Here is an 18,912-nt window from a genome sequence, read left to right on the forward strand (position 1 = left end):
GCCTGTCACAAAGATCTGTGAGATAATCAGATCAATTATTTGGCAACTCGTTTGGGGCCACCCACGTTACTTGCTTCACTGTATTTAATCAGCAGCACTACGAACCGCACAGAATCCTTGCATGTGAAAGCCTTGCAGTGATAAAAGCCTTTGCAGGAATTAATCTTATGCTTGCATGTGTTGTGTGAATCCATTTTATTCATCAGCAGGTGTGGTGGGTTAACCTTGCTGGTCACCAAGTGCCCCTCAAGCCACTCTCTATCCCCCTCCTCAGCAAGGCAGAGCAGGGAGAAAATCGGATGAAAAAACTTCTAAGGTTCTGATAAGGACTGGGAGATGGCTCACAAATTACCACTACGGGCAAAATAGACTCAGCTTGGGGAAGGTCACTTGGATGTATTGCCAGCTGATAACAGGAAGGCACTGAGAACTAAAAGCAACCAAAAAAAAACCCAACCCACAAAATGAAAAGCACCTTCATTCCACCACCTCCTTCAAACCAGGCTCAACTTCAGTCTTGACTCTTTGACCCTTTTCCCACAAAGCAGTGAAGGGGGATGGGGAATTGGGGTTGCGGTGAGTCCATAACACTTCGTCTCTGCTGCTCCTTCCTCCTCACACTCTGCCTCTGCTCCAGTGTGGGTCCCCCATGGGCTGCAGTTGCTGCCAGGGCAGGCTCTGTGCCTGGCCTCTCCATGGGCCGCAGCCTCCTCCAGGCCACGTCCCCCTGCTCTACCGGGGGCTCCTCCACAGGCTGCAGGGGAACTGCTGCTCCAGTGCCTGGAGCATCTCCTGCTGCACTGACCTTGGGGGCTGCCAGGCTGCTTCTCATGTTTTTCTCACTCCTTTTTCTCACAGCTGCTGCACAGCATTTTTTCTCCTTTCTTAAATATGTTATCGTGAAGGCATAAACAGCATTGGCCAGTGGCAGGTCCTTCTGGAGCTGGCTTTTACCTAACGCGGGGCACGTTCTTGGCTCCTCACAGAGGCCACCCTTGCGGCCCCCCTGCTACCACAACCTTGCCAGTAAACCCTATACAACAGGAAATGATGAGTACAACTAGCACTAAACTTGCTGACCATTGACAGGAACTCCTGAGCGGCATAGGCAGTGTTAAAGGGCTTGTGGCTGTGGTGTGACTAGCAGCAGGTAGCAGCCATTTAATATTTGTTGGCCCTCTGGACTGCCTGGACCTTCCAGTCACTCGCAGGCCACTCTGGCAGTGGCACTTAAGTCTTCCTTCCTTGTGAGTGCTTGATGTAGGACTCTCATAGTAGCTAACGAAGAGTTGTAATGCAGCTTAAGCACAGGATCTGTAGCTGGCACAGAAACAATGTTTGCAGACAGTAAGCTGCAAGGTAAAGCTATGACTGCCCTAGATAGCCTACCGTCTACCTCCTGTATTCCAGCACGTGCTGTGAAAGCTATCATTCACCGAATACATGTAGTACATATTACTGGTTCAACTTGCTAGGTGAAGAATTTTTTGATTGAATTATGATCTATTTACAGTTACGATAATTTATAAAATTATCAGTGTCAGGACTTGTCTAAATACAAGCTTGAACCACATAATATATTGCAGAGTAGAGGGAGCCTTCAAATGTGGATGTAGTTCACCTCATACAGAGAAAGCTGCCATGTGTAGGAAAGTAACCACTCCAGAATAAGACTCTGCAAAAATATTTCAACACTATTAAAACACTCATATATATTGTAAGTGAAAAGCAGCAGTCTAGCATAGGAGGTGTGGCAATAATGTTTACTGCTTCTCTGATATAAGGTGAGCAAAATATATCTTTGAAACAAATTTTATTTCTAAACCCCTCTTCTAAAAAGTGCTTCCAATTTCTTGGACTTCTTAGCTATTAGTTACTTATTAGAATTGTAGTTTATTTTTCTGATAATCAAAAGAAATAGCTTGACTTGAAAAGCAAGAGAAGGTGTGACTTCAAATTCAGTAGTAGATCTGTTTGTGAGCTAAAGAAAAGGCAATTGATGATTAGGTGGAAATCCTAGCTGACACCTTAAAGTGAGTGGAGCACTGCCTTCAGCTCTTACAATCATGATTTCAAAGGTGGAAAAAGACATCTGAAAGTAGAGCAGAGTTAATATCCACTGTCAGAGTTCATCCAAAAGTCTGTTGTCTTCTACATGGGATGTGGATGATGGCAAAGCATGTGGATGTAGTTTAAGGAAGGACCTTACTTAGATAATTAACGCTGACCATCTCTACAGGAAGACATTCACTCTTATTCTAAAATGTTTGCTGAAATTGTTAACTTAACGTAGTCTGGATACAGCTGCTTAATCATAGTAGTGATGCTTTGCATGGACAGTCTTAAATGAATCACTGTTTTAACAGGATAAATTTAATTCCCAAATGCCAACAGTTCTGCCAATAACGCATGACCAGGAGTTAACACTTAAAAACTGAAATGCTTGCTTTTGGCTCTGTCCTTGGATATTACGAAATATCTGGTGAAACGGTGTCGTTGGAAGTCTTGAAGAGATCTTAAAGTGGCTCTCTCCAGGGCATGCTTGTGAATTTCTGTTTAGTAAAATAAGTTTGCAAATTGGCTTAGAGCTGTTAAAATGCAATCTCACAGATATGCAGCTATTTTCCTTTCTTGTTCCAGGTCTGACATTATGCTCACAGTTTATTAGACATTTAAAGCATGAAGTGATGTTTTGGTCAGTAAAGAAGTTTGCTGAGATCATCTACTGAGTGACTAGGGATTGGTGTGAGTTTTATCTTGAGGAAACAACAAGTGCTCTGTATTTTAAGGCAGACTGCTTTGAAACCTGAAATTACTGACATTCAGTGCAGAACACGAACCATACGCTGCTTTGGATGAAACAGCTGAAATGTCTTTCAATTCCTCTGACCGTTTGTAGTGCAATCTAAAGGGCACGTTAGATGTTCAGCTGCTGATTTTGTACCGCTGTGGATGAGACTGATGAAAGTTGGATTAACAGTATGCCCGGGGCAGGCTTGATGTCAGTGTGATTACCTGGGTCCTAAAAGAGTTATGTGTTTTGTTAGGAGTTGCCTCAGTTTGTACCCAAGCCACAGATGCTGTAAAGCTGGTTTAGTAAAATGAAGCAAGCTGTAATTGGGACATCTGCAAAATCTTAAAAAGCTCATTCTGTAAGGGAATTTTGATGCATTTCAATGCCTGTGCTTCCTCATTCTGGTGTATTTTTTGTGATGGTCTTGGGTCTGTCCTGGCAGCTGGTTTGTCCCGTCAGGAGTCCTTCAGGGAAAAAAAAAAGATTCTTTCACATTCTGGTACTTATTTTCAAATATCTTATGCTTCCTGTATTTAAAAATGGTAAGAATACTGTCTGAAGATTTATCTTTTCCCTCTGCCTTTCTCTTATGAAGGTCTTTAATGGAGTAATGCTCTTCATCCTGAATGAGAGGAATAAACTTTGAACTTTTAGTATACATCTACAACAAAAAGTGTCCATTTCTCCCAGAAACTTCATTTGTTTTAAGACGTTCTGCTAAGATTCAGGGTGCAGTGAATGCCCCCATCTAACTTCCTTCTTCTGAAAGCTTTCCTGAGAAAACTAACTTTTGCTCTAGCATCCAGTACTCAGTAAAAAACAACCAAACAAAAATAGCATTTCATTGATGTGTGTGAGACAGAGAACCTTCTCTCCCTCTGTGTGCTGCCACTGCCCCCCACACCAATCCACCATGCCACAGAGGTCAAGATATTTGCATATTGATGGTACTTGCATGCATATACTAAGCTCATATGTTATACTACATGCTACAGGCAAAACCAGATGTCTCACTTAATAGATAAATCTAGAAACTCGCTAGTAACTTCTAACATTTTCTAATTCTACACGCATGGCTTTTTTAAGGTCTCATTTAGTGTCTTTCCTTGAAATGTAAAATTACATTGGTCAACTGGAGGGTTTACAGTGTTTCTGAGTTTTATGTTGGTTAGCTGGTTTGGTTTATAACAAGACCTGGTCATTGAAAGGCATGTAAACAGTTACATTAACATTTTATCTCAATTTGGGAAAAATTATACAGGTTCATGTTACCATTAAAAACAAAAAAACACCAACACTTGAAGTTCATGCTCATCTGATACTTTTCTGCTAGGTTATCCATGTGTCATTGTTTGTTCTTTTACTCTGGGAGTTTGTCCTTTTACTCTGAGAGATCCATCTGCGTTATCTGAGCGGTATGACTTGCTGTACTGTCCCTCCTTACGCAGTGTATTAAAGGAGTAAAAATTCTTGGCATATCATTTTGAAGTCTGCATGCAGATATGGGGGGTAATGAGCTCTGGGTCCTTTCCTTTTCTCTGTGAAGGAGAGGGTGTTGATGGCAACCGGTTGTGTTCTGAATGTCTGGTTAGCTGGAGGTGCACGGATTTGGCTGTTAGGATCGTATGTCCCGGTAGACTGTCCAAACAGATATTCATGATTTCCTATGCAGAAGAGGTGGCAGGCTGAAGATACAGTGCATGAATGTAACTAGGGAGCATATGTTTGCAAAGCTGTGAGTAGATTACTTCACAGATTAGTAACCGAAAGAGTTCATACTAATAGTAAATTAGCACTGAAGTTCTGAGTTACTCATCTTGAATTGTCCACCCTGAGATAGACTAAAGGCACACGATCTGTCCCCCACATCATTCTGCTTTTAAAATAAAGTCATTGTTACAGTGGAGGTGATAGTTGACGGGGGAAAAAAAAAGTAAGAATTGAAATTGCTAGTGATCATTTTGACTCCTCTCAAGAGCCTCTATTTCTATTTTTTTCCTGTAGAATACAAAATAACTGTTTTGGGGTATCTTCTGCTGTAAAGAGTATGTTTTGATTGTAGGCATTATATTAATATACTTCGTTTTTCTTTCCTTCTCGATTTAGAATGACTTTTCCCATAGTGACTGCATGTCGAGTAATGAGACCAGTTTGCTAGAACGAACCACAGCACCTCATGACGGACTACCGATGGCTTCCCATAGACCTCAGCGAGAAGGTATGTATTCTGAAGTTTCTTTTCAGGAGTATTTTGAGGTGTGTTTTTTTTTTAAGGCTAAACTCACCTTGGAGTTGTAGAAATCTTACTTTTTTCTTGCTGCTCATCTGAATGAGAAACTGCAATGGTGGGTAGGTATAATAGCTTCTCTGCTGCCTACTCGGTCTTATCTTTGTTATGGCAGGTTGTCATCCTTGTTAGCTGCTAAATGCTTGTGACTGCATGCATGAAAACCAATTGCAAATGAGTGTCCTCCTGAAAAAAAGTGCTATGGCATTTGGAAGAAGGCAAAAAAACTTAATGCCACTGTATTAGTGTTGTTTAATTTTTTGAAACAAATTTAAGCATACTGTGAAGCCATGAATAGCTTTTGCTAATCAATTTAGTTGTATTTGATTAGCCTTAAAAAAAAAAAAAAAAAAAAAAAAGAAGAAAGAAAGGAGGTTTTATAGAAGTGGTAGTTCAGAGAAGTGGGAGGCTTTCCATACAGAAGTAGGTTGTATTTTGGATGTACAGGGAAGAATAAGGATAAGACTTCAGAGCACAAACAGAATTCGTTTGTACAATTGCCAGAACAGTTTGAAGAAATGAGCATTATTGAAAACAGATTTCTTCTTACTCTTTATTCTCCAACAAGATTAGCAGATCACTTGTCTACTCAAAATAAGCTTACACTATCTTCCGGTTAGTGAAGAGCTAGCAATCTGGGAAAACCATTGCTATTCTTTTGTCCTGATAAATATCCTTTTGTCTATATTGTGGAGATTTAATTACACTTTGAAGACAGGCAATTTGCAAGTTTTAATTCCTTACCAAAAAAAAAAAAAAGATTATGGCAGATTACAGACAACAAACGTATTTGAAAACCTTTTACAGAGTTTTAAGAACAAAGTGTTCGTATTCACAAATTAGAAACAGAAATGGGAGACTCATAAGTGACATTCCTGAATTAAATAACAGAAGCAAAGCAAAGATGAATAAACGAGTCTAGCAAAGTACTTAAATATTTCTCAGTATTTGTATTGTATTTAGAAACTACAGGGAAGGATCAGAATAATTTTGTGATATTTGTTATATTAGATTTATGATAGAGGGTGCCAGCTACAGTAATCTCCAAACTGGGTTAGAAATAGCACTGACGGTAAAACTTTTTTTTTTTTATTCTCAGCTTTGTTGATTTTGATTCTTAGAAATCTCAATTGATACTTAAAATAAAATGGAAGCAGTATCACTTAGGTTTAATTTAATTGAATTGAATGTGTGTTGCATTCAGAACAGATTTAGAGATGCAACGCACCTTGTTAGCTTGCATGTTCAAACATTTCATCTTGGTCTAGCCATTTAGAGTATTTAAAATGTGATTGTGGAAACTGGATTTTAAAGTAGGCTATTGAATCTGTGAAACTAAGGTTGTAAGGCAATTACGCGGTAATTATCTGTTGTGTATAACTTAATAAAATTGAGCGTTTAACAGCAGCAAAAGAAGTTAAGGAAGTTGAAGGTACTACATTGTGTAATAAAATTTCTTTATATTAGAAGACAAATCTATTTAGCATCGATAACATTCAATAGTTTAAAATAGCCACAGTCTAGTTAGAAAAAATCTTGTCTCTATGTGAATGTTAATGATGCTGATTAGTTTCCATAATTAAATATATGCGTATGGTGAAATAATGGAACTTAAAACATTATTCTCAATTCCAGTTATGGGAATCAACTTTTTAATTAGCTTCTGAATATCAGTCCAGCTGATGGTATTGATTTTAACATTGGCTGTTAAGGAACTTTAATGCACTAAAACTGATGTTAGGCCATAGCCCTTTTTCTAACAGTGCTTCTATCTATACCAGAGAGGTAAAAATTCAGTTTTCCATGATATATAGTTGTATGTTATTATTTGGCATCCTTAGCTCGTCTCAGATTTTTTTTGATTTTGCAATAAATAGTCTTCAGTAATTGATCAAAATGAACTGGTTGTCCAGTTCTTGTAACTCCCAGGTAAAGGGTTACAGCCAATGTACACCATTCCAACCCAGCGTTTGTCACTCTTCCCAAGAAAAGAATTGGGAGCTGAATACTATCACTAGGCTTGTATGCCTGTTTATTATTCTGATTTTTAGATTTGTTAAGTTGCTAATACTTAGTTTTCCCAGGACTGGCATATTCAGATGGGGATGATACTTTAATTGTAACTCTAACAGGATTCATTAAAAGTGTTGAAGTTGGATGAAATGGTAATTAGTTAAATTCCAAGGATAACCTTTGTAACACATACTTGTAAGAAGTTGGTAATTTTAATTGTTATGAGTAGTTCCCAATACGTATCCCCTGTTTTAAAAAAAAAAAAAAAAGGGCAGTTAAGAATTGAAAGGAAAATGTTAACTGGTAATACCCTTCAAAAAGAGCTTCAAAAGCACTGAAAAGAAGCATGCATGGTGCAGAGTTGGCAGAGCTGTTTTTGAATAAAAATTTTTACATGTCATGATCATGCTTGTAAGGGAACAAAATTCGGTTGAGTTGTTAGAACAGCATAGCAGGAAAAGTGTAAAGCCCATCTCAGCTCTACGAGGATTTTTATATACAGTATTGCCTGAATAATATTTTGTGCTCTGAAGAGTATCTCCAGATCCTGAAGGCCATACATAGCTGCTGCTATGTCACAGCTATGAACAAAGCAGACTGTGGGGAAGGAAAGTTTAAGTAGTATGTACTTTAAAGTACCCTTCTTCCTTTTCAGTTCAATCTAATGATACTCTGTGTGGTATGATCGTAGTAGCCTTCTGCTTCTGCTCTTCATTTGGCAATGTGCACTTGCAGCCCAGAAGGCCAACCGTATCCTGGGCTGCATCAAAAGCAGCGTGGCCAGCAGGGCGAGGGAGGTGATTGTCCCCCTCTGCTCAGCTCTGCTGCGCCCAGCACAAAAGGACATGGATGTAATAGAGCGAGTCCAGAGGAGGGCCATGAGGATAATCAGAGGGCTGGAGCACCTCTCCTACAAAGACGGGCAGAGGAAGTTGGGGATGTTCAGCCTGGAGAAGAGAAGGCTCCAGGGAGACCTAACAGCAGCCTTCCAGTACCTAAAGGGGGCTCAGGAGAGCTGGGGAGGGACTCTTTGCCAGGGGGTGTACTGATAGGACAAGGAGGAATGACTTTAAACTAAAATAGGGTAGATTTAAATTAGATATTAGGAATAAATTCTTTACTCAGAGGGTGGTGAGGCCCTGGCACAAGCTGCCCAGCGAAGCTGTGGATGCCCCATCCCTCGGAGTGTTCAAGGCCAGGCTGGCTGGGGCTTTGGGCAACCTGGTGTGGTGGGAGGTGTCCCTGCCCATGGCAGGGGGGGTTTAATGTCCCTTCCAACCCAAACCATTCTGTGATTCTATGATTTCCAGTTTGCTGATACTCACTTCTGACTCCTTTACTCCTTCACCAAGTGTTTCTTCCACCTAAATGCCTTTCAGAAATGTGGAATTCAGTTTTCTCTCGCTACTACTTGACATTTCAGAAACAGATGTAGAAGACACTGTCACTGTTCTTTTTCAGCGCTCATTACTTCTTGGAATAAAGAAGCAACTTGATCAATTTTCATTGCCTTTTCACTCAGTGGTTAACGGTGTGTTTATGTGACTTTAGGTTCAAGTAACCTCTTGGTTAATGCCCAGATTCCTGTGATCTGCAATTAAAGGGTTGTGGTCAGGTCTGAGAAACGCTTTGTAGAGAACAAGGTTCCACCTGCCCCCTGCAGTTAGTTACGGTAAAATAGCTTCTGAGAGGGAGCTGGGTTATGTGAGTCAGTAAATAATGTATGGCAGTTCTCAGAGTGGCTAGGTAAGTAGGTATGTTTTCAAACTATAATTTTAGTATGCACGATAAACTGTTTTTCTTTCAGCTGTGCACATTGAGAAGATAACCCTGAAAGGAGTACCAAGAAAAAGGGCTGACAAACATTTGGAGTACACATTCAAAGTAAGCAAATAACCCCTGGAACGTTGGTATCTTCATGATATCTATTGTAGAGGTATACAGCTTGTTTCAAATACCTGCTCAGAGACCATTTTTAATTACATGAGGCTCTTCAGAGATTCCTGGTATTACCCTGTAATTCTTTTGGATTCGGTGTGCAGAGCAGGTTTTTTTTATGTAATTGTGGGCATAAGATGGGAAAGTGTAAAACACCAGCAGCGGTTGAGTGTGACGTTACTTCAGTAAACTTGGCCTATGCTGTTTTGGGGCAAGCGTTGCAAAGAATTCTAAAACTAGCTGATTGTTTGCTCGAGTGACAAAGAAGTACAGTTCTTGTCTGCAGCTACGTATTACTTGGAGTCATATATTCATCTTAGATATCATTCGTGAATGACAAAACTGTTTTTTTGTGGCTTGGGTGTTTGTTTTTTCATTTACTGAAAAAAACAAACTAAAATGATGCTAATAAATTTGAAGGCCTTCCTAGTATAGTCTTCATGTATAATAATAACCAGAGGCAACATATCAAACAATCAAAAGTGAATTTTAAGCAAAACTGAAACACTACTTCACACTACTTTGGAAAAGAAGCTTTCAGTATTGAAGTCTGCTATTAAAGGCTGTAGGTGTTTAAATAATAGCTGCTAAGGCTGTTGGCGGTGATATTCTGGTTGAGTCGAAGTCATAATTTTCTTAGCAAGGATTGACTAACATGAGTCATTTGGTCAGTAGATGCAGATCTGGTATACCAGATTTGGTCTTAGCATTTTTCCCCAAACAAAAGAATGCTGTAGATCAAACATTATAACTAATGTAATTGGTCATTTGATGTGCGTCATGGGAGCTCTTTGAAGAGGTAAAAAGAGGTTTGATGTTGGACGTGTCTGAAGCTGAAATTTGGAGGAAAAAAACAATCAAAAAATGAAACCAAAACAAAAAAAACACTCTTCTTTTGCAGAGGACGTTAATATAGAATTTAGCCTTCAATTCTTAGATTAACTTGCCCAAGTATTTCAGCCTTGTCATTGATATTTTGGCCAAATAGTCTGTGAACTAGGTACTAAGTAAAATGCAATAGTAGATACAGGAGGTTCATACAGAATGCCCATATGGATTATTAATATTTAAAATCACAAAACTATTTTAGAAGTTCAGCATGTAGATGGATTTGACAGTGGTTTTGAATTTCTTTGTTAAAGGGGGAATGTTTGGAGATATTCTGGGAAGTATTTGAGTAAGCTTGAATCTCCTCCACCTCAGTTCTTTTAGAAAACAGTTTCCTCTCCTCATCTGTGCAGGTATATACCGTGTTCCTCACTGTGGATCATTTTATGCTTGCCCAGACACTGCTTCTTAAGGTTTTAACAGCAATTTACAGTCATGGCTTCCCAACCAAGGTCACCAACAGTAGCTGGCATTTCAGTGGACTAAGATGAAGGCAGTTGGTGGTTGACATTTTCCTGTCTGCTCTTTGGAGTAAATTAATGTTTATAATTGCCTTGTCTGCTCCCATTACACAGAATCTTCCCATGCATGTAATGGGAATCTTAAGCACAGAGGTTGACTAAAAGCCAGGCAGCACTCATCTAACCAAGCTGCTTTTTTCTCAAAATATGCACGTGAAGGTGCTGTTTTAATGCTTGCATGTTGTGTCAGAACAATAAGCTATTGAACATTTGATAGCATATACCAATATGCTGTCATACTCAAGTAACTTCTTTAGTAACTTGCAATATTTTTTATGAATTGTATCCTACGAGAAGTTTAGTATGACCATATTAGTATCAAACCTGAGGCAGATAAAATTATTTTATATGCAAGAGAAGCAGAAAGATTTTTGTTCATTTATTTATTGACTAATGATAATGGCAGCAAGAACAAAATCCAGTATATCTGACCTATAGTTCTTCGCTCTGTTTTTTGAAGTTAATGACGACTGTTTGATAGAAATCCTGTAATTACACAGCCTTCTGCCTGGCTTATTTTGGAGTCACTAAGTAATCTTCAGGGACTTGATTGCATTGACCTGAATTTGTTCATATTGCTTTTAGCCACAAATAACATTAAAATGATCTCAAAATGTGCACTCAAAATTAGTGTACGTCTCTAAAAGGTACACTGTTATCTCTATTTTGCCTGGTATTTACTTAGCTGCTAATGTGAAGTCTGATGATCTCAATAAAAATGTTGAAGTTGACTAACTGGTATGATCTTTGGAAAAAAGAAACTTTACTCATTCTCTTCTCTTTCATTATTCAGGTAACCTGGTCCGATCTTTCGGTAACATGTGTAACAAAAACACACCAGGAGCTTCAGGAATTCCTGCTAAAAGTATGTATTGAAATACAAAAGTAGTGTTTATACATCAGATTTGTAACTTCAGATGTAGTTTAGGAGATCTGTGATTTCTAGGATGTAATTACAAAAACAAAAGCAGGCTACCGGCTTTTTTACTACAGAATTTTATTAACCATTTAAATTATGTTTATTGTGGTGGAGCAACTTGACAGATGAAGAAGTTCAACAGAAAGTTTGAGGAGTTTCAAATGACTCAAACTTGTCTGGCAGCTTTAACTGAGCTGCCTTAAAATTGACTGTACAACATACCCACAGAATTAATATATAGGGGCAAGCACTGCTAATTTGCTAATTTGTACCCTATTAGAATAACCTTAAGAATATATATTTTTTTATTTTAATTAATGATGCAGATCCACGAGCATAACAGCTTTTAATCTTACTGTTGTATTCTTCAGCAGAACAAAGGCAGGCATATTTACTGTCAGGAGTTAAACTTGAGAAACTCTACAAACTGCTTATGCGTGCACGTGTATGTTTACAAGAAGTAGATATTCTCTAAGCCCCTCTCCCTCCTCCCAAAGCAGGGAATGTATTCGTGTGCAGAGACAACATGTGGATCCCCAGAGTGTGATGACCTTGAACTGTGTGTTTCATTGTCAGTGCCTAATATTTGGGGTTCTGTCTGTTCTGGGAAATTCTATATTTAAACTCCTCACCGTTCAGGGTACTAAGGAGAGCTCTGTTTTAGGCATGTTTCGATAGCATCTGAAGCTCTTACTGCGGTGTTAATTGCAAGTGGAACACCTGTTACTGTACAAAGGCCACAGTCTTGTTCACCGTTTGTTATCAAAACGGTGTTTTCTAGTGTTATAAAAATGAAGGAGAGTATTTGCTGCTGCTGTAATCCAGTTGGGATATCTAGTTCTGAGAGTTCCCACAGCTTGATTTGTGAGGGTTTGAATTATGGGTGGAATATCTAGTTGTGGACAGCGTGTCCATGAAATCCCTCTATTCATGAAGAGAACCTTAAAAGCAGGGTTGTCGTATGAGATCCTCTGCAGCTCATGGGATGAGTGCTGAACTGCATGCCTCATGTTCTCCTACCTGCAAAGTAAAGAAACACACCGGCTTCTGAAATGGACCTTCTAGTACCTACTCACTGCAAGGAGGAGTCAGGCAAACAGGATCCAAAATGTTCATTTGTAGAGCTGTTGAGTCGGACTGATGGGCAGCTCTTCAGACGTGGAATGTTCCGTGTGCTGGCTGATTGCTCTGGCTCTGGCGGAGTCTGGATATATAGAAGATGGCAGGGCGGGAGGGAGATAACTAAAAGCTGTTACAAGCTTGCAGTGGTGGCTCTGTGGAGAATGTGCGCAGCTGAAAAAGCATTTTGGTTTCTATTGGTTTGATAGCCAGCAGAAGAAAGGAAATTGTTAAACACAATAGGAGGAATTTGTCTTGCTTTAAAAAGCACCATGGAAGTATGAATGCTGTCAAGTTCACCCGTCGTTGCATTCTGGCTTTCTGTTATTCTCATTTCCAGTCTGCATAGCATTGTTAAGTAGTACGCTCTGTTTCCTAGGGCAGAAAGGAATGGGCAAACTACTTGATAGGAAATTACAAGTTTGTGGGTGGTAGGAGTAAGATAATTGTATAAAACTTGTTACAGAGTAGCAGCATTGATGAGAAAAGCTGAGGTGTAGTAAATGGGGTAACTTTTCCTTTTATTTGAAGAGCACCTTCTCTTGGGTGATAAGCATAAGAAGTTATTTGTGTGTAGGAAGTTACCCACATATGTGGAAGGACTAACATGCTTGTGGTAACAAGGCTATCTCATTACCTGGAGTTAAGATAGTAAGCACCTACACTTTGGTTTGTATAACTCTGAATCTTAATCTACAAGAGGATTTGAATCCCTTTTAATGAAAGCTTTAAAGGAAAAAAAAGTTGTGGCTGTTTCTTGAGGCAAAATTATATACAGAACATTGTGACAGGAAGTTTGCACCTCCCCATGCTTTTGGAGTAGCATGAGTAAACCATTTGTTTAATACTGACAAATTCTTCAGTCAGAGATACTCAGTAACACATATTAAAGCCAAAGTGTTCAGAAAACCTACTTTCTGTTCAGAAGCATTTCTGTCTGTTTTCGTATCTAATGCACTTCAGGTGCTATGGCGTTGTACTAATACTAACAGTATCTGTCTATCTGAATTCCAGAAGTTCCTATTTTTGCATGTTACCCAGCAATTATCTACATTAGACATAGTGTCTGTTTATTAGTAGCACTTCAATCAGTGAAAGAATTACTTAGTGCTTTGCTGTTATACCACTAGCAGCATGGTATATCCAGCTGGCGCTCTGGATTGGGCATATTACAGATATATGAGAGGAGGATGCCGCTATAGTATAAGTTGCTTAGTGTTGTTGATCAAAACTGATGGTAGATGTAAACCAGATCAGCAATAGCTTTTAAGTTTAGGAGAAAGCATATCTGCTGTGGCTGTTTTCTTTTAACTGTACCAAAATTAAAAAAAAATACTTTTATTATTTTTTCTAAATAAATTAACTAATTTCACCAGCCTTTCATATACTGTAGGACATCGTTCTGGAAGTTACAAATGTGAGAAAATTTTGTTCTAGGGAAAATTTTTCATTTAAAATTGACAGCTCCTTGGTAGCAAGAATTTTACATTCTGCACTAGAACATCAGAAGTATCACTTTGTGATACTGGCATTGGAAATAGAATGAATTTTCATAAGAAGCTTTGGTGGTAATAGCAACTGGAAAAGGACTTGCTATTGAGTGATCTCAGTATTGCCTGCTGAAACCCAGTGCATTATGTAACTTTAAATGGTCATTTCTACTCTTTCTTTGAAATAATTTAATCTAGTGAAATAATGATAGTGAGTACAGTGCTCGTCGTCCTCCCTGGTATTTTTTGTTGTTGTTATTTTCAGACCTACTTTTTTTGTGTGAAACCTTTAAAGAAAGAAATTGAAAAAGGATGTAAATTATTCTGAGAAAGAACATCAGTAAATTTCTGAATCTACATCTTCTTTTAAAGACAGCTTTAGAGCTTCATACACCTAGACTTGATAGGAGAATTTACAGCAAAGTGTTTCTCTACCAAAATTAAATTATGATAATTTGTTGTACTTCGTCTGCAAATTACTTTATTCAAGTTGGAACAGTAGAGTTTCCTGTTGATAACAAAAAGTATAAAGACTGATGATGAACAAAGATAATCTTAAGATGAGAAATGAGTAATTGACATTTTTAACCTTTTTCTCAGCTTCCAAAGGAATTGTCTTCTGAAGCATTTGACAAGACTATTTTAAGAGCACTAAATCAGGGTTTTCAGAAGAGGGAAGAGCGAAGGCATGCTGATCTTGAGCCCATAATCAGGTGAGAATTCTAGCAAATAACCTGAAATGCATTATCTGAAAAGGGATTGCAATCAAACTAGATGACTGCTAGGGACAGTGTAAATTCTGCTGTGTAAATGCAATTTATGAAGAAGAAGGGAAGGCAATGATGAAATATATCTTTTTTCTTGAAAATGAGAGTCTACTTTCAAACTTCAGTGGTGTGGACTTATTAAGGAGTAATCATCCAATTAAGAAAGTATTAGTGTGGGACAACATTGTTTAGCAATGATTGGTACTTTAGGGAGGAGGGCCTTATCTCCATTGTACAAAGACATACTTTTTAATTTTTCTAAATAACGCAAAGTGCTATTTTCTGATTCTAAATCACGATAGAGTGACACAACAGAATTTGGAAATGAATAAACAGTAACAATGAAGCGTATCTATAAAATAAAATGCAGTTTACACATTTGTAAGAAAAGGGCGGATACCTCATAACCTGTTATCTAGTTATGAGAGTGCTTGCTGAGCTGTGGACCATTTTGATTAAATCCTGTACCTCAGAAAAGCAGTATGAATTTGAATATGCCTCCCTTGTTCTTTTTATTTGCTATAGGTACCTTGTTAGGTTTGTTCTTTTCTGTCAGGGTTGTTCAACCTTATTCAAAGTAACTTAAAACTATTAATCAGGTTAGGCCAAGTGTGTCTTGAGACACTTGCTGAAGTAATCAGGCACTGCTTGTCAAGCTCCTGCTCTGAATACTGCAGATGAGTACTCGAGTCCAAGCTTCTTACATCTCAGGGTTTTGTCTCAATAGCTTAGCTACAGAAGATACAGAGCTGCTGCATGCCTCAACCTTCCCCTTCCCCTCTCCTTCCCAATTTTCTTTTATTTTGATCTGTACCATTATTTGGCTTTTATTGGCTTGATGTTCAAGGTAAAAACTAGGTCAGTTTTGAGTAATAAGCATCATGTTTTTAAATATTGGTCGATTGGTAAGTATCTGCAGTACAGAAGAGGTGTAAAGCCTAACTGCAGAATAATTACAAACACACTGAGGATATATTTTCAGTATATCGAACCATGATGTAGTATGGAGTTGTAATTACTATTTATAAATGAAGTTGTGACTATGCTAAATGACCATGTGAATAATCTTGACAATAGCATTACTTCGTAAAAAAAAAATTTCTTACAGTGTCAGTTAAGCAGAAATGTGTATTTAGGTGTCTTAAGTACGTGCTTGGTTGGCCAAAAAAATTTTTTATTGCCTTTACCCCCCCTCCAAAAAAAAAATAGTAGAACTGTAGTGCTGGCAAGCAAAAGCTGGAAAGCTGTTGTGAGACTTAAAATATTTATTCTTGGACTGTTTTCTTGTCTGAAGCTATAGGAAGTCATTGAACTCTTGGGAACAGATTCAGAACAGTGCTGAGCAATTTTGAGAATCCCACCCTTTCTCTTGGAGATAATTATGAAATTCAAACACTGTCTTTATAAGTGAATTCAACTTTGTATTTAATCAAATAAGTGTATTTAACAAGTAGGTGCATTGCTTTGGAAAAAAAAGAAGTTGAGGAAAAAAGTTAAAACTTAAGGTTCAGTGCTTTTTTGAATCTGTCCAAGCTCCTGCCTGATAATGTTACAGGTGGCGAAAATATTTGAATTAGGGTGGCTCAAAAGCACGTACGTTTTTAATTTTAAAAAAATCCATCATACCAATTTCTTTTACTGGCTGTACTCCAATTAGGACTGAACACAAGGACTGAACAACAAAGCTCTGAAGTAGCCTTTAATCTTCTGTATGCTCAGTGTCCAAGTTTGCAAGTTAAAGTGTTTAGTCTTTTTAAGAACTACCTAATTTGCTCTTAAATGGTACTTTTCTATTCTTCCTATGAAATATTACTTACAGTTTAACAAAATTTCACTTAAATTTCAGGCAGCTATTTTCAAATACATCACAAGCTTTTCTGCAGAATCAGAGAGTATACAACTTCTTCCAATCAATTTCATCAGAATCTTTGCACACTCACAGTAAGAAATATCTTAATACTGTTCTATATAACAAAAAGTCTATAAAAAATGATTCTTCCTGTCATGCCTAATTATGTTTTTTAATTACGTATTCATGTTACATTGTATTCTACTGGTCATACTTGAACTCACTGCCAATGAATAGTTGTTTTCAGCAGACACATACGCTTTTGACAGTGGGAATGTGCTGTGAAGCATCAGCTTGTGTTCTTTTCTTTCTTTCTTCTCTGTACCATCATGCTGCTAAAATAGGTAAAAATAAATTGAGCACGTGCAACACTTTGGGACTTTATCCTTATAAGAAATCTGAAAACGGGCCAGAATTCCCTGACCTCACTAGCACTTCAGCAGTAGGACAAGTGGTATTGAATAGAAATGCAGCCAAATACTTTTGGCCATTCAAAAACTTCTTTAAAGCTTCAAGACTTCAAACAGGTTTTTAAAAAGCATGCTTTTTTATTAAAGCTACTGCTACCTTTCTTATGAATCCTGTGAAAATGAATGATGAGGCTGTTGTAAACATGGGAACAAAAAGCCTGCTGCACTGACCCCAAAAAACTGCATGTTATTTATTTGGTTTCTTTTGTAGATTTTGTAGAGTTTGTCTTGATATTTAAACTAAGATTTGGTTTGGATACATAGTATGTAAATAGTAGGATGGCTCTGACTTCAGATCTTAAAGAAACTTGTTCAGAGCATTTGCGTTGCTGATATTTCCTTGGTGGACCTGGCACTTCTGTATTATAAACGGTGTGACCCAAGCTTAGCTTCTCTGTATGGCTGCCTTAAGATGTGCTCTTTGTTTCTATTGAATCTTTTCTTCTTTCAGTGCATGTTATACACCATGACAGTTACAGTACTGACTGTGAGACCGTAGCCTAAGAAGTTGCAGAAGATCTTAGTAAGGAATAAGTCAGAGTTTTTGAACAGAGTGCTTGTGAGCACTCGAAAGAAAATAAAGGGATGACAGTTAACACAAATCTGAGACGATACATGTGGTGTATCAGATGTGTTCTTTCTATGATCAGATAGGGCCTTGTTATTATGGGAGAAGCTGAAGATGTTATTTGTGGTTTTGAATTTTTTTTTTTTTTTAGTAACAGTTAGGACATTCTTATATGTAAGTTTCATATATCAGTTAAACTAATGAGGTCCAGGATGATTGTGAAATTGGCTGGAATTTATTGCTGTGAAAAATTCTGACAACTCTCTTGTAATGAAGAGCTGCATGGGGAGGAAGGAAGTTCCAAGGTCCAGAAAGATCCACATTAATGATGGACACACTACATAGGATTTGCATGTATTAGTCTATAGGCTACATCTAGGTGGGAAAAAGTTGTCGGTATGTTGTTGTACATTATTATAATTTAAAATGATCTTCACAAATTGTAGAAATGCACTGAAAAAGAACCAGTGCTAGGTCCCATCATAGTAGACTCAACTGCATGAGTGCAGGACAGAAATGATCTGCAGGGTTGTTGGTAGATTAAAACATTAATTCTGCAGGACAATGCCTTACAGATTATAGTGTGATCATAAATGGGAGATAATTTGTAATAAAAACAAACAAAAATGTGTATATATGTGCATATAGGCTAGATGAAAGGTCATGAGGATTTGTCAGATCTAAAATGCATGACAGATAGAAAGGATGAGGAACTTCATCGTTTAGCAGAGAGGAGAGAAAACTTGTAATGGGCTTAACTTGCTGTGAGGAGGATTAGGCTCAGGGACAGGCAAGAGTCTGGTGATTACCAGAGAAGTCGGTAGCAGTGAGTCATGTCTGAGGTCAGGGCAGAAAAGTCAGTGGGTCAGGGTTAAGAACAGGATCAGCGAGACGTGGCTAGGCCCAGGCACGGCTGCAGCATAGCCCTGGCAAAGACCTGAGCTTGAATGTGGCTCCTGAGCCCAAGGATGGAGGCCCTGCACGAGGCGTCTCCCAGCTCATTCCCAGCAGTCTCACCCGAGATTGCATAACTGCCCTGTACCAGAGCTGGTCTCGAACGCAGGCAGGTGTGGTCCTTGGGAGGACAGAAGAGGCTGTAAAGATCACTGGTGTGGTTCAGGGCCCTGACATTGGGATAGATAGTAAGGAAAGCTTTGATGAAGACAAATAGCATGATACATTTAAGTGTAGTTGTTTATCTGTTGATAAGGGAGACTGGATAACTCCTCTGGGATGGTTCAGGTTCACCATCACATTTACTGTAGAGCAGACTAATACGTTCTGTGCTA

The 18,912-nt window shown here is 38.4% G+C and overlaps 1 protein-coding gene across 4 annotated transcripts in view; it reads left to right on the forward strand.

Annotated features, from left to right (window-relative positions):
* The window catches only part of ZCCHC2 (zinc finger CCHC-type containing 2), a 44,564-nt gene that overhangs the window by 9,469 nt on the left and 16,183 nt on the right, over positions 1-18,912 (forward strand). For all 4 annotated transcript variants that reach the window (XM_080580388.1, XM_080580390.1, XM_080580389.1 and 1 more), the window contains exons 2-6: positions 4,901-5,012; positions 8,902-8,978; positions 11,235-11,306; positions 14,570-14,682; positions 16,583-16,677. In XM_080580388.1, the coding sequence (XP_080436514.1) occupies positions 4,901-5,012; positions 8,902-8,978; positions 11,235-11,306; positions 14,570-14,682; positions 16,583-16,677 (469 nt within the window). The remainder of the gene's footprint in view (positions 1-4,900; positions 5,013-8,901; positions 8,979-11,234; positions 11,307-14,569; positions 14,683-16,582; positions 16,678-18,912) is intronic.

This window comes from Anser brachyrhynchus, assembly GCF_964034855.1.
Source record: "Anser brachyrhynchus genome assembly, chromosome: 2".
NCBI classification, from domain to species: domain Eukaryota; kingdom Metazoa; phylum Chordata; class Aves; order Anseriformes; family Anatidae; genus Anser; species Anser brachyrhynchus.